The 24,407-nt window shown below is 39.9% G+C and overlaps 1 protein-coding gene across 1 annotated transcript in view; it reads right to left on the reverse strand.

Annotated features, from left to right (window-relative positions):
* Positions 1-1,457: 1,457 nt before the first annotated feature.
* Positions 1,458-24,407, reverse strand: part of LOC104513875 (TBC1 domain family member 1-like) — a gene marked incomplete at both ends in the record, with an annotated part of 39,462 nt that continues 16,512 nt past the window's right edge. The window contains 7 exons of the mRNA XM_010157375.1: positions 1,458-1,616; positions 4,079-4,240; positions 5,945-6,130; positions 17,264-17,403; positions 18,528-18,647; positions 20,798-20,926; positions 22,642-22,931. Coding sequence (XP_010155677.1) covers positions 1,458-1,616; positions 4,079-4,240; positions 5,945-6,130; positions 17,264-17,403; positions 18,528-18,647; positions 20,798-20,926; positions 22,642-22,931 — 1,186 coding nt within the window. The remainder of the gene's footprint in view (positions 1,617-4,078; positions 4,241-5,944; positions 6,131-17,263; positions 17,404-18,527; positions 18,648-20,797; positions 20,927-22,641; positions 22,932-24,407) is intronic.

Raw genomic sequence — 24,407 nt, forward strand, 5'->3', positions numbered from 1 at the left:
CCGACCCACGTGCAGGACCTTGCACGTATGCCAGTGAGGTGTTAATAAACTTGTATTAGATGGCTTACATTCAAAACACAAATACTTTTGCCAGGGTAAAGTTTAGGCATGTGAACATTTGACTCAACAAACACTGATATTTCAATAATTACTGTCATGTCAGGCATGCTTTAACGATCGCAACAGATTCCACAGAATATTTAACCCAGCTGAGGAGCAGTCATGTGCTGCTTGGGGGCAGGACTGGAAAAAAAAAAGGGAACAGCCTTCATAAGGGATGATGGAGAGGATGCCAAAAAGTACCTCTGTGAGGTCTGCAAAACAAATGGCAGACTCATGGGAGCTTCTGAGATGGAGAGGTCACTGGTCCTGATACAGACCTTAACAAAACCATCTGGGAGCAGCAGCAACCAGAGACAGTAATAATGTTGAATACTGATCCACATCTTGCAGAGAATATTGGTCTTTTACTAAAAGTTCTCAGGTTTAGTTATCATCTTAGTCTAGCAGTCTCACACAAGGGAACTAGAAGTGAGAAAGGAAAAGGCCCAGGAAAAGTATAAGAAAGTGTTAAGAATGACACAATTTTTGGGGGTATATGAAGACTGTTATTTTACAATTATCCAGAGCAATCTCTTCTGTTCCTACCCTAAATCAATCATTTCATTCCATTTAGATCTTCTCAGGTTTCCTTCTAATACTAAAAAAATCTTTTTGAGCTTTGAACATAAATGTGAGAGAATATGGAAAACTCAAGACAACCAAAACCCTGCCTGAAGCCCACCAAAAGTCACTTTAAATTTAAGAAAGAGCCTTAGTTCCTAACCTCTCTCTACAAAACTCAGTGTATGTGTCTCCACAGACCGAGTCACTGCCTCTACATCAGGAGCCAGTTACTGCTTAAAATTAGGCACTGAATTAGGTGTTAATAACCTGCCTTAAAAAGAGCCTTTTTTAATTATTAAAAATCTAATTGTTTTAATACAAGTAAAAATACCAACTTCTAGTAATGACCCATTAAAAAAGCAAAAAGCAAAACAACTGTATTATTTCAAGTAAAAGTGTTTAACGGAGACAGTGAACTCTGGACATCAGGAATGAATAGCACATGCCATTCAACAGGTTGAACTTAAATACTGACTTCCTTTCTTGACAATTTATATTCCACAGGCCTGTGGAGTTCACTGTCAGTATCTGAAATACAGATGCATTACAATTACACCTAGAAATCTCTTATTACCACAAGTTACAAAGGACTTCCATGCTTGAAATGCAGATTCTGCATTTCCCTAATGGGGTCAAATAACAGTTCTCACTCATACCAGACTAAAAGCAGTTCTTGCCAACAACCTATGATAAAACAGTGAGAGGCTTTTTATGTGTAACCTTCTGTTATTTAATTCTCTTCCAGAGATCATGAACCCCTGATTTTAATTTCAGACCACTACTGTACTTACCTAGGTCAATAAGAATTGCGTGTTGCTGGGAAGTGAGTTGTTTTAGGAGTTCTTTATAAGGTGTGTCCTTTGGTTGCTGTTTACACGGAAACTGATGTTTAAGATGGTATTGCTCTGCTAGAAACTTCCAGATCTCCCCACGGTGGTGACGTGGTACCCCTGACAGAAGAAAGTCATTAAAACAATAATTTGTACTCATACTGTGGGTTCAGCTATAGTTGAGCTAACAGGATTGAGGAACTGAAGATCCCTATCTGCTAGATGTGCAAGCAGATCCCCATGTGCTATCTCCAGCAGACCATAGAATCAGATCAAATTACAGTGCTTTTACTTCCTCAACCAATAAAAGACATCAGCATCTTAACAGGGGAGATTTAAGGCAGGCAGGGTGAGCTGCCTAAGTGTAAGGTTACCATGTATATCCACTCTGAGAAGTACTAGAGAAGACAGCAAAAAAATGGCAATACTTCTCACTGAAAAGTTATAAGCCTGTCTCTCATTCTTCCATGTAAAGTACACAATAAAGCACTGCAATAGAACTATTTATCATTTTTTTCACTAATATAGCACTGACAGTGTTGTGCGGACTAAGTTTTAGGAAGGTGGGATGGACATGTACAAACAAGATGTGATCTGCAGACTACAACAGAAGGCAGATAATCACACAGCAAGCATTGTATTCTCGTTTTGCAATTGATTTGCTGAATGACTGGTACATTAAAAATGTTTTAAAGCTTGAATTTCTTTCTCTAGAAAAAGGAACGACTAACTATTTCACACAGGTAATGGTAGCCGTCATTTGTATCTATATGCAAAGATCTGAAAGTAACAGAGAAGTTATTGTTACATGTGTACTTTATTCAGCCCAAGACTGGCACCAGTAAATCATCTGCACAAGAGATCAATACGCTGTTCTTTGGGAAAGTATTCTGCCTAATCCACCATGTGCTGGAACTAGGTATTACAGTTTGAAGGAACTTAGGGCTTCAAGATTTTGGGGCTGCTTTTTTCTTTTGGTATATATGTTAACACATGGATGACAGCAACAAAAGGAGAAATCAAATTTGACTCAAGCATAGAACTTAGATGGAGAGGTAACAAAACATATTAGAGCAAGTTCACTGCCTTCTCTCACATAAGCACAAAAGGATGTGGATTTGTCTCTGCAACAGTTATTTTTACTGCACTATTGTAATCCCAGAGACAATTGTTTGAAAATGAAATGCCAGTAGAAATGTGTAATATTTGAATCCACTTCACAAATGTATTTAGAGAATGTTTCTGTAAATTATTTCTAACTTAGTAGTTATTTTTAATGGTTTCGGTCTAAATTAGAACTTGGAAAACTCAATTTAAATGCATTTTTAATTTCTGCATAGATATGAAATTTGGCATCACTTCAAGAACGCTGGTTTGACACAACTGGGCTCTAAGAAAGCAGAGTATATAATGGCATCAGAGCTAGGGATAATTCCCCCATCTACTGGCTACTTGTATGTGCTTCCTATTAGTGACCCACTAAGCAGGGCTTTATTTATTTATTTAGCATCGCTCCAAGTTTTTTAAGTTTTATTTTGAACTCATGCCAGCAACTCTAGACTGTCAACAGATACCAAGTTTTCTCATGCTCAATTATTGACTGGACAGAGCGCTTTACCTACATGAATGGAAGGAAATCTGCAATAATGAGTTTCCCTTACTCTGCACAGATTTCTGCTTGGGGCTTTGATATTGTTAGAAATCTAGACTTAGTCATCTTAAGTGGACAATTTGGTTTAACTTGCTTGAATAATTACATACAGACAGGTGCAATATTTAAGATGTTAAACATCTGCTAGTGGTGAATTTTTGCGACTTTCTTTACACATTGGGAAGCTTTGTACAGAACTACACGAGGCTCCTTGGAGTAGCCATCTGCACCACTGGCTACATACAGCACTGGGCATAAGGCCTTCAGGTCCACATGTGCCACAAATAACATCAAGGAATAACCCAACTTCTTAGAACCTTTAAAAACCAACATTAGCTTATATTACTTTTGATGCAGCAGAGAGAGGGGCTGGTTGCTCAGCCCTGCAGTTGTGAGGAAGATGTTATGTGGTGCTTGCAGGTACAGTGTATGGCTGAGGTCAGAAAAAAAAAGGCAGTTCTAGAGATATCCACGTATACTGTTTGTATACACACATACCAGACAGGCTGGAACAGAAAATTGACAGATAATAGTGCAGACAGCTTCTTCAGTACTTTACACAGTCATTTCTTTGGCATTATCCAGGTTTTTTTCTTTAATTATAACTATAAATTATAATTTAATTTATAAAATCAGATTGCAACAGTTTAACACATTGAGGTACTGTACAACTCTCCTCTAAGGAAAAGTGTTATTCAAAAATAAATGCCACATACTTTTAACTCTAGGAATACATTTGCAGCTGAAAGGTACTGTTATTTGCATACACATAACCATGAAAATACCAAACATTGTTACTTGTTTAGTCAGCAACCTGAGGAACAGCTCTAATGAGAATCTGGTTATAAAGAGTGGTTAAGCAGTCACGCTATTTGTTTTCTCATCCAATTTACATGCATTTCAACAACTCAAAATAACAAACTGTGCTTACCTTGACCAACAGCGGAGTGTATTTTTTCCACATCAAATTTAATCTTTGCCCTTCCAGGTGTACTCAGCATTTTTTCCCATATCAAAGTTACATCTTTTAAGCATGGTGTGATTTCTTCATAGTCAAGTTTCAGACGTCTGTTCTGCAGATTGTTTTCTGAAGCTGGGAAGTGATATCACGAATGTTCCAGTTAATACTGTTTACTATTTGTAAAATATATTAACTTAGAACTTCATCAAGCAAGCTACCTAAAATTAAAATGTATTCATTCTGAAACATTACATGTCTACATTTTAGTGATCGTGGGGTAGTGGTCATTTTTTTGTTTCAGTGCTGGGTTTTTTTAAGATATTATATGCAATATTAACTGTGTTTGGTCTGTTAAATTAAGTTCCTTACAGACAGTCAACTTTTAAATCTGAAGAAACATGAGAAATGATGACTAGTGAAATTAACAGAAGATTTTCCTAACAGGATTAGGAAACAGATGGTTTCCCAAGATATAGAGAGGGCCGAGGTACTCAAGGCTTTTTTTGCCTCAGTCTTCACTGTCAAGGGCTCAAACCATTCCCTCAGAGTCACAGAAGATAAGGGCAGGGACTGGGAGAATGGAGAGCCACCCATGGTCAGTGAGGATCTGTTTTGGGAACACCTGAGGAACCTGAAGATGCATAAGGCCATGGGACCTGATGGAATACATCCATGGGTCCTGAAAGAACTGGCAGATGGGGTTGCGAAAACTCTATTCATCATATTTGAAAAGTCATGGCAGTCTGGTGAAGTTCCCGCTGACTGGAAAAGGGGAAACATAACCCCCACCTTTTAAAAGGGAAAAAAAAGAGGACCAGGGAACTACAGGCCAGTCAGTCTCATCTCTGTGCCTGGCAAGATCATGGAGCAGATCCTCCTAGAAATCATGCTGAGGCACATGGAGAATGAGGAGGTGATTGGTGACAGCCAACATGGCTTCACCAAGGGCAGATAGTGCCTGACGAACATGGTGGTCTTCTACGATGGGGTCACGACCTTGGTGGATAGAGGACGGGCAACAGATGTCATCTACCTGGACTGGTGCAAAGCCTTTGATACAAACAAGGGCCTGTAGTGTCAGGACAAGGGGTAATGGGTTTAAACTGAAAGTGGGGAGGTTTAGATTAGATATCAGGAAGTTGTTCTTCCTGGAGAGGGTGGTGAGGCACTGGAACAGGTTGCCCAGAGAAGCTGTGGATGCCTCATCCCTGGCTGTCTTCAAGGAGTTGGAACTAGATGATCTTTAAGGTGCCTTCCAACCCAAACCCTTCTATGATTTTTCAATTTCCCAGCTCTTAAAAAAAAATTAGTACAGAAGACCTACACCAAATAAAAATATAAAACCAATAATGTATTCCTTTTAACATAAGGCAATCCTTCACATTTACACAAAGACAAAGAATTGCCATATTCATAGCAGATACCTCACCCCTGTAGGATCCAGGTGCCTACTCCCTACCTGAACATCTAAAAATCAGCCAAGTAAACATCTTTGTCCTAATCATTCATATCTTCAAATGAGCAGCTCTCAAGGGCAATCACTTGTAATTCTGTATGCAGCTGCTACAATAAAATGTGTATTCTTAATCAGCTGCATTTTAGGTGTAAAAATTGCCACAATGGATTTGTTGCAGCTGTGCATTCAGCCACAGAAAAGATTTGGTTAAGAACAACTGCAAATTCCAGTTTCCCAAGCTACTTCTCACCACCCTTCTGACTGGTCTCAGTCATTACTACTCCATACAAACCTTGCTTGCACAATCCACTGCCAAGGCCACAGAGCAAACCAAAAAGTGAACTTGATTACAGTAGGGTGTAACCAACAACTTCACCAACCTTGTAACTTCTGGTTTTCTTTCTCCATTCTGAGGAGCAGTATCTGCTGAATAATGGCTTTCTTCCACAACTCGCGAAGCTCACGGGGCGTCCGTTTCCTTTCTTCTTTCACTGGCCCAAAGGGGCCATCTTCACACACTGGTTCCAATGGGGATCTCGGTGGAAGTTCTCCCAATTCAGAGTAATCTTGAAAAGAGAGAAGCTGTTGTGAACTACTTAGATTTCATGAACAGGTGAATGGACACATTTTCAAAGATTGCATATATATACATACAGATGTACATATATACACATGCACACACACGTATATATGTAGGAGGTAGCAATACCAAGCAAGATTTCCAAAATGACAGTTTCAAGCAGATTTACAAACTGATTCCGAGTAAGAATCGTATGGGCCAAAGCCTGGAACATCTTTTTTCTGTGACCACGGCTTACTAATTACAGCTTTACAAGAAGAGAACTAACAAAGAAAAGGCAAATTTGAGAAATTGCAAAAATACAACCTAGAGCTTAAACCTGGCGTGACTCAAACAGCAGATCAAATCAAACAGAGCACCCACATGATTTAAAGAATAATCTCTAAACTGTGTTTAACAAAGAAAAAACACACCCTTAGCTGCACAAACACAACACTACCTAAGGCCACATGATGGGACGATTACCAGTTCTTAAAGTAAACATGCAGAAAGGGAGACAGGCACCTAAGACATGTTTGCTCTCACTTCCAATTTTTAACCATGTCATAACCTTCTGCACTTTTTCTTTTGGCTTCCACTGGTCTATCACAAAATGTAACTTTTTGACAAGCATGCAAGGTAATTCTAAAGAGACTGAAAACATAAAAAAGAAAGTGAACATGAAATAAATCTCAGACAAATTAAAAGATATTTTCTTTTTAGAAAAACATTGGTTTTAATCAAGTTCTCAACATATGAAGCATAAATTCTTACACTTTGTTTTCTTAATGCCTGCTGCAGTATCAATTTTACTGTTTTATAGAGCTTCTCTGAAGGCTTAAAAGTCTTTGATATAACTTGTATCTAGTATCTAAAAATTACTCAATTCATCACATGGTGAATGGTCAAAACCACCCATCTCTTCCTACCAAATCCCAGATGGAGAGCCATTGTAACAGCACCTCTTTCAGCCAGACAGTGTGGCTGTGAAATGTCTCCCTGATGATAAGCTGACCAGTGAGGCACACAAGAAAATGCTTTAAAATCAGTGCAATAAAACATGGCCTCTCCAGCCAAGGAGAAGTACATCTCTGCATGCTATTTCAAACAGCTCCTGGAGAAGGGACACTCCTGAAACACTTATTCTGCGTGGCAGCTCGGTTGTCCGCATCTTGGTCTAGCATAGTGATAAAGATTTTGAATTAAACACACACACAAAAATTATCTCATCTCCACAAACTAACAAAATAGGAAGGTGTTCACCCCTTCAGAATCTGGTCAGAAAGCTACCATATATTGACTCACATGATTCATATGCAGCTGGCCTTTTCTTGTTGAAAAGCACACCCACAACTAAGCTCAGATGACTAAGTACGAATAGGAACGTTCACGGCTGTTGGCTTCTGCTTTTCTAAGTTTTGCCACTGCCAATCTTTTCCTCTCAAAGAGTCAAATAGGGTGGGTACAAAACCACCTGTTTCCTCATACAGCATTCATTTGTTTGTTAGCCCAGTTAAATTCAAGGGCTAAAATATACATACAAAAATAAATGCAACATTTTCAGATAGCATAACAAATGAAATCTTCACAGACTTGCACTCTGGATGTAAGTGTGGAAACCTAAACTTCGGGTACCTACCGCATTTCAGAGAACAATGAACTTCACGGGAATATGAATTAGGAAAAGGACAAATACTTGACACTCTGATAGCAATCACCATTTATTGCAAAGAGAAGTAGGAAACACTGACAGAAGCATTCAAAAAATACAGCTGGTTATGAAAAATATCAATACAATGAAGAAATTATATCCCAAAACACCATCTTGAAGGCAAGTTTTTCATTTTCTCTAAGGTATGCACAAATTAACATCACCATAAGAAAGAAGAGTTAACAAAAATGGTCACCAAACATTAATGCAAAAAGTAAGAGTGATCCAGATACGTACACCCTCATCCACTGCACGCTATCTGTAGTCTATTCACCTCTTACTACATTCTTATGGAGTCCAGAGCAGAATGCACATACATCTTGGGAGAAAGAAATCCCTTCTCACTCTACACAACCTCCAAGTTGTATATGGATATCCTTTAGAGTCCAATATGTATTCTGGTTTTATGCACATGTGTATGCATATATTAGAAAATACCAGACTAGCTACAGAGGCAGTTTATGGTTACCCACTTGCGGGGAAAAAACAAAACAAAACAAAACAAAAACCCCAAGCTGCCAACACACATGCAAGGAAACAGATTAAACATGTTGCATCTCTAAAGCAAGAACGAACAAATCCAAAACCTAAATTTTTCTGCATTTAACAATACCCATTCTACTTCTCACATGCAAATTTTGTGGATTGGTCTTCAAGTGCCAACTTAAAAAATATCACCTTCTGATTTATCAGTGGTACTCCCTTATCATCCTCCAGCGATGAAACTTACTGGGGCAGCACTTGAATTACTGCAAAGCATTAATTACTCAAGTCCATGGCCCTGCTTCCATTTAGGCTGACAATTACTGACTAACCTGATAAGATCAGTATTCACTAAAAGAAATGTAGCTCACAATGGTTAAGGCTAGAAAAGAAAATAGAAAGGATACAAAATTCTGTAGTCTGAACAATTATGATTATCAACCCTACCTCTAATTCCTCTGCGGAAAAGTCCTAGGCTTGATTTTGCCTTCCAAATGGCAGCTCCTTTTCTATCTTTTCTTTATTTCTTTCTTCTTATCAGTTGTGGACATTTAACAAGAAGTCTAAAGTCTACTCTGATAAAGTACAACACATTCATAACCCGCCTTCCCTCCCATCTCCATGCTGGCATGTTAACAGGATGTATAGAAACCAAAATGAACCTGTTTAACTGCTCAGGTGGCCTGTCTGAAGTTTGCAGAGTTGCAACAGCTGTTTGGTAAAGGAGAGGGAGAGGTGGAATGTGCAGGTAATCCCTCAAGGCAAAGTAAAAAACCAGACATTTGGTAAGTCAGCATTAACCCGTGTCTATGAATTTACAACAGGGTGATCGACACACATGCCATCCGGCTTCCACATCCTGAACTGACAAGAGTATAAATACTGCAACAGAAACCTGTATTATTTCTTTATTATGCACAAATGATCTGGAGAATGGCAGAGAAGACAAAGACAAATAGTAGATCAATTCAACCGAACATAACTGGGTGCTCACATTCCACTGAATCAAACAGCCATGTGTTAAAATCCAAGTATGGCCCAGCCTTCAAAACTTCTGTGAGATTAGTAAATGCACTTAAGGAGGATCTGAACACTTCAGTACACACTGAACAACCACTTCCCTGTTCATCTGCCAACCTCGTCAGCTTTGGCTGACTCCTATTCCATGTTTGACCTGTGCTCCTTTCAAATATGTTGTTCCCTTCCCTGTAGCTTCCATATAAAATTCTAGATTTCAGTTCCAGGATTGGGCAAGCTGACTCAGTAACTATTATTATGTTTTATCAACACAGAGGTTATTTTCCATTTGAAGTTCAGGCTTAGACTACCCTGCAGAATTACTCTTCTGCGCAATGCACTTCTGTAAGTCTGTGGGTCCAAACCAAGTATTCCTCAAAAAAGAGTATACTTCACTGGGAAAGACACCAGTTTTCCTGTCCTTGAGAGAACTTGTTCAGGGTGAAGAGCTACAGATGAAACTGCTCATGAAGCAGATGAAAATGCTGGACAAATGTACTGGTGCATCCATACGTACCTCAGCAGTACTGCACCCACTGCTTATACTGCACCTGAAGGGGCTACAAGGAAGCTGGGGGGGCTTTTTACAAGGGCCTGTAGTGACAGGACAAGGGGGAACGGGGTTAAATTGAAAGTGGGGAGGGTTAGATTGGATATCAGGAAGAAGTTCTTCACGGAGAGGGTGGTGAAGCACTGGAACAGGTTGCCCAGAGAAGCTGTGGATGCCCCCTCCCTGGAAGTGTTCAAGGCCAGGCTGGATGAGGCTTTGAGCAACCTGGTCTAGTGGAAGGTGTCCCTGCCCATGGCAGGGGGGTTGGAACTAGATGGTCTTTAAGGTCCCTTCCAACCCTAACCATTCTGTGATTCTATGATGCTACCCAAGAAAAGACAAGGCCGTTAGTAACAACGGACTGAGACAGAATTTGTACAGCAGATCCATTCACTTGTACCCAACCCCTTGGCTTTGCATGGCAGTGCTTCAATTCTAAGATGTAGAGTATTCCTACACTCCAAAAGGATCAACAAATGCATTACATGAAATTCTTACGTGCAAAGATGACACACAAAAAAAGTACAAACAATAGGGAGAAAGTATTATAGTACGTTGCTACCAGGGACTTTACCAGAAGTTTGTAAATGAAAAGCCGGTGAATGACTGCAGTAGTAATTAAAACAGAAAATATTTGACAGGTGGTGATATGAAAAGGAAATTTCACCACCCCCAGAAGAAGCTACATTGAGTAGAGAGTATTTTCTGGGACTTACAGGAGGATATTAAAATATGCCAACAGTAAGTTATTAAAATGTTGCCTTAAACCTTATTTTTTGGGAAATTTCACTTGTAATTGACCAGAAAAAAATAAATGTATCAATCAACAGTTTCTTATTCAACCAATCTCAGTATTGAACAAGGCTTTCCAAAAACAAGAAGGAAAAAAAGGAAAGCCACTAAGAGAAACCACAGAAAGCAAAAAACCAGAAGTGACAAACCCACCCAAAAGCCTACGTTTTAAAAACATTCTGTCAGAAGCACTTAGTCTAACCAACCTCAAACACCAAAACCAAGATAACAAGGTTCATCTTTGACTAAAAACATGCAACACTTCACACAGAAAAGAAGGTCTTGCTTTATTTTTATAGGAAGTTAATTGGGAGGAGGCTCAAATATAATGAATTGCTGCCATCCTCACTACGGAGCTGTTTACATATGGGTCTCTAAATGCAGTGCTTACCAGACACATCTGGTCTCCAGGTTTAAGTGTCGGGCAAGATACGGTAAGAATGTGATGGAAGAAATCCATTATGCATTTTATTTTCTGCATTATGCTATTTTCGCTTGTTGCATTTTAAATGTTACAAAATTCAGTTTAGCAAACAAATGAGAATCTTCAGACATGTAAGATTAAATTGCTCAGAAGAAAGGACTTTCACAACACCCTTAGCTCTCTTCAGATCAACACTTTAAGTGCAAGACTTTCCTTCATACGTGACACAAAACTAAAGAGAAACTGCAAACCTCTATAAGTAAGGATATAATATTCCTATTATTTTATACAGATGTCTGCAACATTTGACTTCATAACGAAATGTGGTAATGAGCAGGACCCTTTTGTTTCCAGAAAGCTTCAGATATGTAATCACAAGAAGCAACTAGTTCTTCTAGTCTGACATACAACTTAAGGCAATGGCCGAATGAGGAATTATTGAAAAACTGCATGTTTCAAAACAGTTGATTAAACACAGCTCTGAGTGATGCTTTAGAGTTTGATTTTTCTTTTAAAGCCAAGAGCTTCTTAGGAAGTAATCACTAGCTCCAAATTAACCCCATTTACTAATATTTTCAAGCTCAGAAACAAATGCCCTGGTATTTCAATGGGCATGGAAACTGTCACACATTATCTGTGGTACTTAGAGCCAAGCTCCTGTGCTGCAAATCAAGATGATGAGCATATATTCACTCTGATAGAACTGAGTAATTGATTCTAACAAACTGGTTTTACTACGACAGTTTAAAAACTAGTCATTGGTTAATAATAATTGGTTTTGCTCAAAAAGAACCATTTAAACAGTATTGGAGAACACATTACAAATAATTTGCACCACAAACATTTTAAGTATAAAATGCTAAAGCAACAGTTTACAGTATTTGCAATACTACTACAAAATGAGTTTTAAAAAATTTTTGGTTAAATAATGGAAGCAATATAACCCTCACCACAAAGTCACAACAGCTAGGCAGGTGCTAACGAAACTGGGTTTAATAACAAGAGTTCTTCAAATCCAAACATTTCTTCATCACTTAGGATTTTAACAATTTGCTAGCTCTGTCTGCCAGAGACTGAAACCCAATTCAGTTTAATGAATGGATCAAGCGTTTTTTTCTGCAGAGATATCTGTGCTTTCTAAAACAATTTTTTCCTGCAAGTCAACTTATAAAATACTATATAGTTGTTCTGGCTAAAGTTCCTTTATTTCATGTGAATATATTTTCTGAGTACTGCAAAGCAACACCCAGCATCTCATTCCTCCGAAGCAACTTCTTTCACTGTTGAACATGTAACCCGTGTAAACCCACTGCCCACCTTAAAGCAAGTCACCTGTTCTCCAACCTAAAACCAACACAGCTGTTATAAAAATCTAAAGACTTAATCTATAAAAGTCTACTGCCAGTACACCTCCCCCAGCAAGAAAGCTCATGACAAGCACCATCACTTTCCCACCATTTAGTTTAGAAAACTATTCACAGCCCCTTTAAATCCAGCACTTGACTTTGCTGGAAGCTTCTGACAATCTGCAAAACAGTTCTCCCACTATGACCAATTCTGAACAGTCAGTATGTGAAAATTGTAGTGAAAACAGTCCCCTCCACAGAGATTTGTATTTGCTGTATAAAATCATGCAAATATCCTGCTGCACTGCAGTGCAGGGTGAGGTTTCATGATCACTCTGCACTGATCTAAGCGTGTCCTGTTCCCGTACAGGGTGAGAACCCCCACCCTCACCTTCCAGACGCGCGTCCCTGCCTGCCGCCCCGTGCCCGCTCTAGAGCTTGCACGGTACTGCGAGAGCCACCAGAAAACTGATCCAACTGAAAACTAACCGCCTTTCTTGAGTGAGCCCATAATTCAGCTGGTTTAAAATGATCACCAAGTCATTCCCTTCACCTTTTTACCAGTGAGGACAGAGAACCATCAAGCCCTAAACTACCTGCATAGTGACAGAATGTGGCTCGTGTATAGAAGGACCCTACAGAAGTAGGAAGATCTGGCTGAAAGCAGAGTGGACAGGTATAACAGTAAAAAAGCAAAGAACTGAAGAAACACTTTATTACTTAGAATGTTTAAGCTAGTGAGTGGGAGAGCCAGAGTGAATGCTGTGTACTCATATATATAAAACGGGCCAAAAAAGTTTGGGAAAAGAGATTAACAAAAACCTTCTTTCAAAAGAAACAGAGTATTGTAACAGATCAAAGTGTGATCCATTTTGTAAGTGACCTGTGCTCCTCTTTTTCCACCTGTCCACTGTGCAGGACTATGACACTCATTCCACCCCCAAATAAATAAAAAAGAAAAATATCAGAGGCCAAGACACTGCGTGTCTCTAAAGGTGGTGGCGAGAAATGCTGTCCCCCAGTGCTCCACACCACCTGCAGCAGCACAACCACTCCATGCGAAGTGGGAAACAGCAAGAGATGAGGTTGGACATTTGAACTGTAGCTTGCTACAATAAAGCTAGCATAATTCAACCCTGAAAACCTCCAGCTACCAGCTGGAAAGCAATAAAAATCTCTACAGGTCATTTCACCTATGCAGAAGATCCCTTCTAGATCCCCAAACCGGAGATCAGCCCCATCTTCAGGCTCACCAGAGATCATCTGGCTGTCCTGCCAGGCAGCAAACTGCATATTGTTTCTCCTATGTTCTTCATCATAAAGTTACATACAGAAGCAGGGAAAAATAGCAGGGAAAGTGGCAGCATCCACAAACAGGAGGTGGCTGGAGCAGGGTGTGCACACGGGACATTGCTCCCGTAACAACCAAAAGCAATGGCTTCCTGTACAGGAGACTGTTGTCTCAGAGCACCCACCTTGCCTGAGCATGGCTGGATTGAGTCCAGCTGTCAGGCAAGGGAAGAATCAAAACTGGCCAGGGAGGAGGGGGGGTTGGAAAGAAGAAAAAAGGCATTCTAGTGTATCTATTTGCAATTTTTTTGTTTAAACTCTACTGATTTAGGACTTTTTTTTCCCCACTCTACTCCTGAACTAGTAAGAAACAAAAACCCTCCTTCACGTATAGTAAGTCCCTTCTTTTAAATAATGGTGTCTGCAAAACAAAGAGCATGCTCTCTGCCTGGTAATACATGATGCAACCACCAAAGCACAGCCAGCAATCGTTTCTCTCCAGCTGAGCTACAGGAAATGAAGTTTTATCTCAAACAACTTATGAGCACCTCCTAAAGAAGTAAAGGATCCCAAAACGCAAGACAGTTGGACTCAAAGTGCTGTCACCTTCATGTGGGAACCTCGGGCACTAGACATCTCTGAAGTTCAGAACCTCGTAAGATTAACCCAAATTTTCTGCAAAAGCTATGTACTGGTTGTCTGGGTTTTCATCGGTTTTTTTCCTTTATTTTTAAACTTTTAGGAAATACACCTTCATATCCTGCTGTGTTAACCACACAGAGTGGCAATGAACATGATGCAGCTTGAGATTCAGCTCACCACTTGCCTATACAAATGGAATCACAAATGTCAGGATCTAGACCCTTCCATGTGCATAAAGCTTAAAGTTGTCTCTATTTCTTGTGACAACTTACAGGTGCACCTTTACTGATTACAACCCAAGGAAGTTACTGCCACAGAGCAGTTTCATTTTGTTTACAGTGCCTGCCCACATGTGGTCAAAGCAAGGCGTTACTCAGGCATAGTGGTGGATTTTATGTTTAACACAAAGTTCAGTAAAGCAGCCTGTGCTAAGCCTGAAAATCTTTATCATCTCTGACTCACAGAGATCTGGGTCTCTTGGTTGGCTGACTTACTAACTTCTAAAAAATCCCTAGGCTTTCTTCTTACTGCTCTCCCGTAGAGTACTGTGGAATGGTGTGTGGCCTTGAATGGAGAAGTTGGTCGGTGGAGTCAGTCTACAAAGGTCAACTCATGAATGTTCCCTTGTTTCCCTCTGTTCGTGCTTACTTTTGCAGAACATAACAAAACATGTTATTGTTAAAACTTTTTGCCTCAATCCAATTTGGCTGAAACTTATCTTTTGATTACACATCAGCTGTTTACATAAACATTTGGTTCTGTTTCCAAAGGAAACGAGTCCAAAAAAAAAAAGGCAAGAAAGCCTTTAAAAGAAAGGAATCACAGGTAACTTATCAAATCAATGAAACCCACAGCATGTGCTGCTTCTCCTTGAGAGAAGGTGAAAGAAAGAGGAACAAGATGATGAATGAAGCTACTTACATTTACTTTGGAATTACAGAGTTTACTAAGTTAGCTGTGGTGGTGAGTCCAATGTAAGGTCATCTGCACAGTAGCTCTCAAAGGCTACAGAGACTGGATCATGAGTGACTACCGCTTACTGCCAGAAATGTTCTGGGAGATGCATGAAAATCCAAATGGAAAAACCCAATACTTGTAGACAACCCTAACTCGGAGTTTTCTCCCTCTGTTCATAAACTCAGTATGTACATTGGAACAAAAACAGAAAGAAGAAAAAGGCCAGATACTTTAAATTGTTCCTCCTATTAATAGCACTTCCTGTTTTCCATTTTGGCCACACTTGTTTCTCCAACTATTCTGCTTATCCAGCTGTAGGTTGTTAAGATTGTATCTTGCAGTTATTATTGTCTCAGAGGAAATGCTTGGATAGGCAGTTTAGAGGTTTTTTCCTATTTAATATGGGAAGGTTTTGTGACTTTTGAGATCACTTTGTTTTGAATCACACTAAATTTGAGAGGGAGGCATCCATGCCCATATACAGCTTACCCCATCATCAGTCAAATTTAATTGCAAGCAATGCATTAATGACAGAAACACTTTTGCTATGTGTGGTGTCCAGTTAACCAAGGTCACTCTTTAAGATGTGAGAAAAACGCCCCAGTGACATTAGGATAGTTACTTTTCACTACATTTACTATAATGTACTGTTCCCTCCTATTCCCTTCTACTTATTTCCTATACAATGGCCTTGTATAATCAGTCAGAAGGCAGAGGTTGCAGAGCGCAAGCTGTGAAATGCAAACGTTAATGAGCCAGAGACCACTCTCCACAGACACAATCTTCTCTGAGGCATTCTTGGCCTCAGCCTGTGCTGTGCTATCTGGCTCTCAAACTGAGATCATAAAATGGCGCACCCGCATGCTCTTGTGCAGTCATTTTTTGTTCTAGTCTGTGGTTCTTCAGCTCTACAGAATTCCAGGAAATAAATATGAGAAGAGTGGATCAGTATGGCTAAAGTGGCAAAGAAACACAGACTAGAGCAGTATAAACGAGGTCAAATTCAGCCTGGTATAAAGTACACACCACAGAACTCAACTGTCATAACCCTCATATCCCACAACATCAGAAGGATATAGACCAGTTGCAGAGAGTCCAGAGGAGGCCACGAAGATGACAGGAGGGTGGGAGCACCTCTGCTATGGGGACAGGCTGAGAGAGTTGGGCTGTTTCAGCCTGGAGAAGAGAAGGCGCCGGGGAGACCTTATTGCCCCTTCCAGTACCTGAAGGGGCTACAAGGAAGCTGGGGGGGACTTTTTACAAGGGCCTGTAGTGACAGGACAAGGGGTAACGGGTTTAAATTGAAAGTGAGGAGGTTTAGATTGGATATCAGAAAGAAATTCTTCACGGAGAGGGTGGTGAAGCACTGGAACAGGTTGCCCAGAGAAGCTGTGGATGCCCCATCCCTGGAAGTGTTCAAGGTCAGGCTGGATGAGGCTTTGAGCAACCTGGTCTAGTGGAAGGTGTCCCTGCCCATGGCAGGGGGGTTGGAACTAGATGGTCTTTAAGGTCCCTTCCAACCCAAACCATTCTGTGATTCTGTGATAACGAAAACTGAATTCCTTCTGCTAGGCCTAGATTTTTGTAGTCCATGGTTCTATACTCCAGCATGGAAAGCTTAAATAGAAGCATCCCCTTTTCCTCAGAGCAATACTTGACAATGCATTTTTTTCCCACAACTCATTGAAATAGTACACATAAAAACAATTTCTTCTCTGTTTAGTTAATTTGACACAATTGGAACTGTATTACATACAAAACTGAAAAATAAAAACTCAACAGCTGCTGAGCTTGGCACGACCAAAAAGTAGGTGGGAAAACTGCAATGACAGTACAAACAGAGCACCAGGTGGCAGAAGAAGGATTCCACACATCACAGATTACATCCACTAATAGCGTTCATGGGAGCACACGAACAGAGACCTTACCGTCATATCGGCTGGGAGAATCACACGCTTTCTGAGGGGTCGCCACTCGCAGGAATATCTGTTGCCTCCACGAATGCCGTCGAGTCCTTACAGGGCTGTCCGCACCAATGGCCTGCTGGCTGTGTTTGGATTCATAGTCGCTAAAATTGCAGAACACAGAACGGCCTGTGAGTAGGTTGGTTACCTGAATCTGCTAGTAACAGTGACGCAGCCTGCGGTGAACACAGTAGCACAAACCATCAACTAAGGAGTGCAGCGTGCTGTGCCCATGCTGGGTGAGGCTCTTGGCGTGAGGAAAGTGAAGCTTGCGTTGTGGCAGCAGGCTTATACCGGGCTGCAAACACCGCTTAAGTTCACCAAAAAGGGCTGGCAGCTCTATGCAATCTGCTTTCTCCAGTTTTAATTAATTTTTCAGCTTTGCAGCTGTGCATTAAACACAACGCATTAAAGATACATATACCATAATGTATCTTTACCATTCTGCTACTTAAACGCCACCTACAAAATGTAGCAACTATTCACAGGAGACACAAAGAACTACTGATGCTTTTTATCAGCACACATCAAGGAGCTTTATAAACACCAACTAAACTTCCACGCTTCTGTGTACTGCGTATGTAATCTATTCCTTCACAAAACAGACTTGGAGCAGCACTTTTAACCTCTGTGTTTGCAAGTCACCCTCTGAAATAAGCAACTAACTTGGGAAGTGTCCTGGAAGCCTCGGATGTTACTCCTTTGACATAATCCACAAACTATATACAGAGGTTTTTATTCAGAACATGAAATGAAGTTGTGAACAGTAATGCTGTTCACCTATTAAAAATCCCACTGATAACTTTCACCCGTTACATCTTTAAACTACTCATTGCTTTATTCCAGCCATTAGCTAAACGGTTTCATGAGGCTTTGTTGAAGCTGAAAGAGATAAATGAACTTCAAATAGCTCTGGCAGCAACCAGGAGGAGCATTTTACAGACCAACCTCTCCTTCTGGTTTGAGGACACTGACATTGCTTAGGATGAACCAGGTATATTCTTTTAACTGAAAACTGTAACACAGTACTCCGTCAGGAGTTATCACAGAAGTACATAGATGGAAGTTACATGACCATTACATCATCAAAATGGCTAAGCTCTGCAATCTCAACAGGAGAGGAGTCTGGGATAGCTCCACCCTTTTGACAGCAATCATATGCAGAATACATGCAAGTGAAACCTTTGACAACACAGTTTTACCTCCAGGCTTTAAGCAAGAACCCTACCTTGTTGTGCTCCTAAAGTCAGAGGTGTTATTTTCATCTACAGGAGCCAGAAATTTTAAGAAATTTGGCACAGAAGAAGAAGAATGAAGCTTTTTCCTTAAGGCAGTACGGTAGGAGATGCTGAGAGTGCAGTTGGGAAAAGTATAGTTTAGAACAAAGAAGTATAAATCCACAGAATAAAAATAATACATACTGCTAAGTTTCAAACACAAAACAGCTAAATCCTGAAGGCCTGAGTATCAAGGAAACCAAAGTCAAAACTGAACTGCTAACAAAGTTCTACTTTGAAACATGTATTTGTTTAGGAAAACTAACATGTTCCAATACAAATAAATTGATTTCCTGTGCAATTGTTATTCTTTGCTATATCCCAAGATTTTTAGTGCATGATTAAAGACAATTCCTTTAATCTAGTAAGACCTGATGCTAACTTTATCTGCACATTTACTTAAATTTATCAGTTTCAATGACTGACTGAGTTTGGGCAAAAAAGCTGACGCTGGTAATCACCGTGCTAGCAAATGAAAAACAGGACTTTAGAAAAAACATTTTGTAAAGCATGAACAGGGTTTTATTTGGGCAAGCTTGGAACTTCTAGCTTAAAAGCTAAGCCTTCTGACTGATCATTTAATATTGTGCCTCAATTTATGCAACAGACAGAAGCACTAATCAAATTTCACCAAGCTTTCTGTCCAACAGAATTCTGCTCTTTCTTTTCAAATAACAAGCCTCCAACACACTGAGAAGGTGGTTAACAGAATGAAGTGAGAACAACTCAGATAAGTTTCTGCATGGAATGAAAACATTGAGCATTATGATGTGATGAAGTGATGTCATTCTTTAGTAGCTGGTACTGAGCACAGAGAAGATAGGGTGGTGGCATGGAGTGCCCTGCAAACCAGTTTCACTTACAATTGCGCTGTAAATCCATCACAATTACACAGTAATTTCACTTACGGAATACAACCAACTTGGGCAGTTTGACTTTATTGATTCAAACTCATTAACCTATTTGATATCCCTATCAATTTCCATTTTCAGTCTTGTTGGTTGGCTAGAGGTTCAATGTGGTACACCCTGAAGTGGCAGGGAAAGGGAAGGAGAAGTTGCTACTGTGCGTGCAGAATCATTACCCAATCTACTTGAAAAAAAATGTACTTTTGAGAATCTAACCTTCAGGATTCAAGTAAGTCTTATTAAAATGAAGAGTAAAGGGGACACTGTAGAGTCACATTTCCTTCCCTGAGCTATAACCACACTTCTGAGGTGAAGCTAAGTTAAGAGAAATGCTAGTCAGTACTTGGGAAATACAACTGAAGGAAATGGTGAAACAAGGCTCTCAGTTGTGTATTATCTCAGGATCAGAAGAATTGGTATGTTGGGGAAGAGGAAACCTTCACCCAAGAGAACAAAACCAAATAATAAACAGCAACAAAAATCACTTCCCAACGGCGAGCGACTTTTGACAGCGCTTCCAGAGACATTTGGTCTCATTAGCCTTTTGAGCTAAAATAAGCAGTTTTAGTTCCAGGGGTTAAGAAAGGGTGTCACAGTTAAGATTTTTAGGGAGCTACTTAATTCAGGTTCCCCGGAGAATTATGGGTTAACGTCTACATCTCAAATGTTCTCTATATGCATTTTTGCTCTAAGAAAGGAGGCAAAGTGTAATTTGATATTGCTCAAAGTAAGCAAGCCAAATACATGAGCTGGTGGGTTGAGGTTTTTTGTTTGTTTATTTGTTCTTGGGTTTGGAGGGGAGTGGGGTTTTTTTGTTTGTGGTTTTTGGTTGTTTGCGAGTCTTTATGTATTGGCTCTTCACAGTCCTGTTATTTCTTGTCCCATTTAGTTAACTTGGTCAATTTGCCTTTCATGTCAGGCACAAGAGAATATTAATGTTTCTGTGTTACCATGAACGAAGAACAGAACTGGATGATTCAGGAGGGACAGTGAGCTGGATCACAGGTTCTTGGCAACTTATCCCTCACACAATTTAAGCAGTGCTGCTGTCTGCTGCATAACAAGATGCTTTGGAGCAACTGACACTAAAGAAAGTCACATGTTCATGTATCTGGAAGAATTTTGTTAAAACAAAATCATGTAAATAGCAGCTCTACATTCAGTAGTGGAGGAGTTAAATTGTTCCCTCTCCCATAAAAAACTACCATCTTTGGTCTGTACTAAATTATTTTAATTATTTACACTATAGAGCTTAATGTTTATGACATGGTAAAACAAACTCTACTCCAAACTACATACAGGTGCTAGCTCACCTCTTTTGTGCAAAATGCCCACTTTGTTCTCCACTTGAATTATGCCTTAGATATTTAAAGAAGTTGGGTGAAGAGGCCGAGGGATTAAGACGAGCTAGAGTAGGAGAACACGCAAGTTGACCAGAAGAACTTTTAGATTTGCTGACAGACGTGTTCAAACCGTATAGCGGGATTCCAACCAGAGCGATGGAGTTGAGGTAGCACAAAGAACAAAACACAGGAAGATAGAAAAGAGGAGGGATGGGGTTAAAAAAAAAAGTGAAATCCCTTCTCTAATCTTTAAAAGGGACCTGGCAAATACAAATCATAGAATCTATGTTTTGCACAATTAATGCAGAAACAGTAAGAGGCCGAACATTTTAACCCAATCACCAAAGTCCCAAATACACACTTACAGACTTCAGCAATGCACTCCAGTGTATGTGTAAATTTAAACCCCCAAAAAACCTGTCACTGACACACCCCTTTCTTCTCCCTCACATGTATTTCCCCTTGGTTTCTATGATAAAGTCAGGCATATGATCAGGGGTTCTAATGGATGAGAAGTGAAATGCCACACGACGAAATGAATTTACTTACACTTTGGAAACAATTTATGAACTGAGGTAAGCTGTTCAAAAACACTCATAAAATGTGTTAAGATGTGTTCCAAGTCTATCGTTCCAGTGATTTTTGAGAACTTTAAATATACTTTTCTTGTAAGATTTCAATTTGCCCTGGTTCTGTACATTTGCTATGAAAAGGAAGCAAATGTGACTTTTTTGATTTATGTGAGGAAGCAGGCAGACTCAGGTCTTACCAAAAATTACATGATCGAATCCAAACAGAAATAACCAAGGAAATGAAAAATATACTTGATTTCTAGCTGCATTCCTATAGTAAGATAAGAATTAATTGAACAAGCAGCTACAAGCATCTAGGCAACTCTCATGGAGACAACAAACCAACAACACAAGACCTAAACTACACTACAAAAACAATCTAGTATTTTAGAATTCAAAAGGTTCAAAAAAGGGACAAAAACGCAACCCAAGTTGCTTTCTTCCAAGTACTACAATTCTGACTTTTTCCATTGTCATTGCCTATTTCAGGCATGTTCGTTTACAGTCCTGCCTCCTGCAGGGAAAAATGAGCTGGAACACATACACGTTTCCTACTAACTTGTGTAAACCAGCAGTTTTGGCAGCAAAACAGAAGCCCCAGACAGAAATCTTTCCATAGTCATTGGAAAAAGCCAGATAGAGGGAGGGAAGAAAACTGCCATAAAGTTAAGAGGAGACTTCAGAGATGTAGAGGCAGGCTTTTGAAAGATAGCTTGAAGAATATTAGCACGAAGGCAAGCAGTAGCTTGGTTCTGTGAGTAAAATCTACATAGGCTCATGGAAAAGCTAGACAGGAGCCTCACCTCTATCAACAATTAGGCAATTTATGTCAGTTTTATGCATTACTTTAAAGGCACACATGAAATCAACTAGTAAGGTTTTCAGTATCACAAAGTACTCGATTTTTCTCTATACACAGAAAACAAGAAGTAACACTTATTCACACTGCTTGCAGATCAAAACAACAAAAAGTTAACGAATACTGCTTGCAAAAATATAATTGAACCCTTAGAGGCAATCCTATGTTGTGCTTACACTCAGTTTTGTGGAACTACACTTCTCTAACATTTTAGCGCACAGGGCCAAAAGTGTTTTTAAACAGAACACCTACAAACCTCCAAAGAGTAACACACTGCTGTGATACATTTCTTATCCATTAAGAGGACATACCTGGTATGCAATTATCATCCCCAAATATGCCCCTGACAAACCAAATCATAGCCTGCTTTTAATAAGTCTTACTTTCTCTTGTGAGGAGTCTCTGTGCTCACTGAGTGATACCTCATAAGTTTCCTCTGGGGAACAGATGGCGATGTTTCGGCAGGTACCAGAGATTCCTGGCTTTCTGTTGGCAAATGACTTAGTGTGTTTGCTCGCCTCCGAAAGCTTTGCTGAGGTAACGTAACAGACTGCTCAATAGCAGAGTCATCTGCGTCACTGGAGAGATCACCCGCTGATCCACTAGTCTCGACAGCGTTTTCTGTAGGAAGTGCAGCAAGCCTGTCTTTCTCCTTTTCACACAATGGTGGTTCCTAGCAGTGCAAAAAATGAGGTTATCAATATGTGGGTTTAAAATCAACCTTTGAGGTTGCAGGCCCATGTCATTATTCACATCCCAGAGAGCCCAGCTTCAAACCTGCCCATTTCTATCAGGATAGCTCTGAGAAAAAAGATCTTTGATATTGTATGTCTTTGTTATTAATCATTTATGTCAACAGATCAGTTTCCATTTTACAGGCAAAAAATAATGTTGAGAGTAATTGTATCTTGAAGTATGTTGAATACAACCTCGCAGAAATGGGTAACAGTGACAGCAGTGAAGAAGGTGGCATTTCAGAGTACTGTATATTCAGTATCCCATCTAACAACATAATATTACTCGTCTACCTGAAGATGCACGCAAAGGACTTTAACTATGACTAGACGCCTACTACAGTCCAAAACGATGCATTTTTCTTCACTGCCCACTTCACATTTCCTGCAGTCAGCCATTCTTTTAAAAGCATAAGCAGAAAGCACAGACTCTTGACTACCTGCAGTCAGGATTCTGTGGGTGACTAGGCACTAGAGAAAAATCAATAGCTGTATCCAAGCCTGCAGAGTGCTGGGCTGCCTCCAGGGAAGACGACTGGCTGCTTCTGTGCTGTTTGTTTATATTATTTTATTTAGACTAAAAGCTTTCTAACCACACAAAGGGTGAAATTACTCCACTTCTTTAGTTTTCTGTTTCTTATGAATGCCATCCTGCATCCATGATATGTGCTTTCAGGGCTGAAAGCAACCAGATTAGGATCATCAGCATAGTAATTGCTGCATTTGTTTTGCCACACTTTGTTGCAAGATTCAGGTATCTCACATATATAGACTCACAGAATAAAATACACACATATTGTATGTTTATATACGGTATGAAACATTTCTAATTGAAATGGAGGCCCAATTGCACTCTTCTTTTTTTATAGCACAGGGAACAGAAAACATAAATTTACCACGAGTCCCACCTTGTTGAAAGGTATGGAAATCTCTAGTGAAACTACAGATAACAGCATCTTACATGTCACCATTGTATTGACATACGAGTGCTGTTTTGTTAGCCTTAATCTCTGTTACCAGAGTGAAATGGGAAACTACCTTATTCAAGTTGTCCCTCAGAGGACTCACACACATTCTAACATGTTACACAGCTGAAAAATGATTTGGGTAACCAACCTGCAAATTCTAAAACTTAAATATTGCTTCAAGCTGGGGAAACAACCAACCAATCACCCATCCACCCACCCACAAAAGGAAAGGCAGTGGCTGATCCAAGAGGTTGTCTGCAATGAATGCAGCCCTGTCACCCTCAGAAGGACTCGGCACAGTAATAAAAACACACCCTATGGATCAGCAAGTGGCACCAGGCCTCTTACAGCTAGAAACAAAAGGACATACCTACCCCCTCTAGCCTGTGATACTGTTTTTATAACATTGTTTGGCTGTTCTGGGTTTGGTTCCCCCCCCCCCCCCCC

The sequence above is a fragment of the Eurypyga helias genome, unplaced genomic scaffold (assembly GCF_000690775.1).
Source record: "Eurypyga helias isolate BGI_N326 unplaced genomic scaffold, ASM69077v1 scaffold3488, whole genome shotgun sequence".
Lineage (NCBI taxonomy): Eukaryota > Metazoa > Chordata > Aves > Eurypygiformes > Eurypygidae > Eurypyga > Eurypyga helias.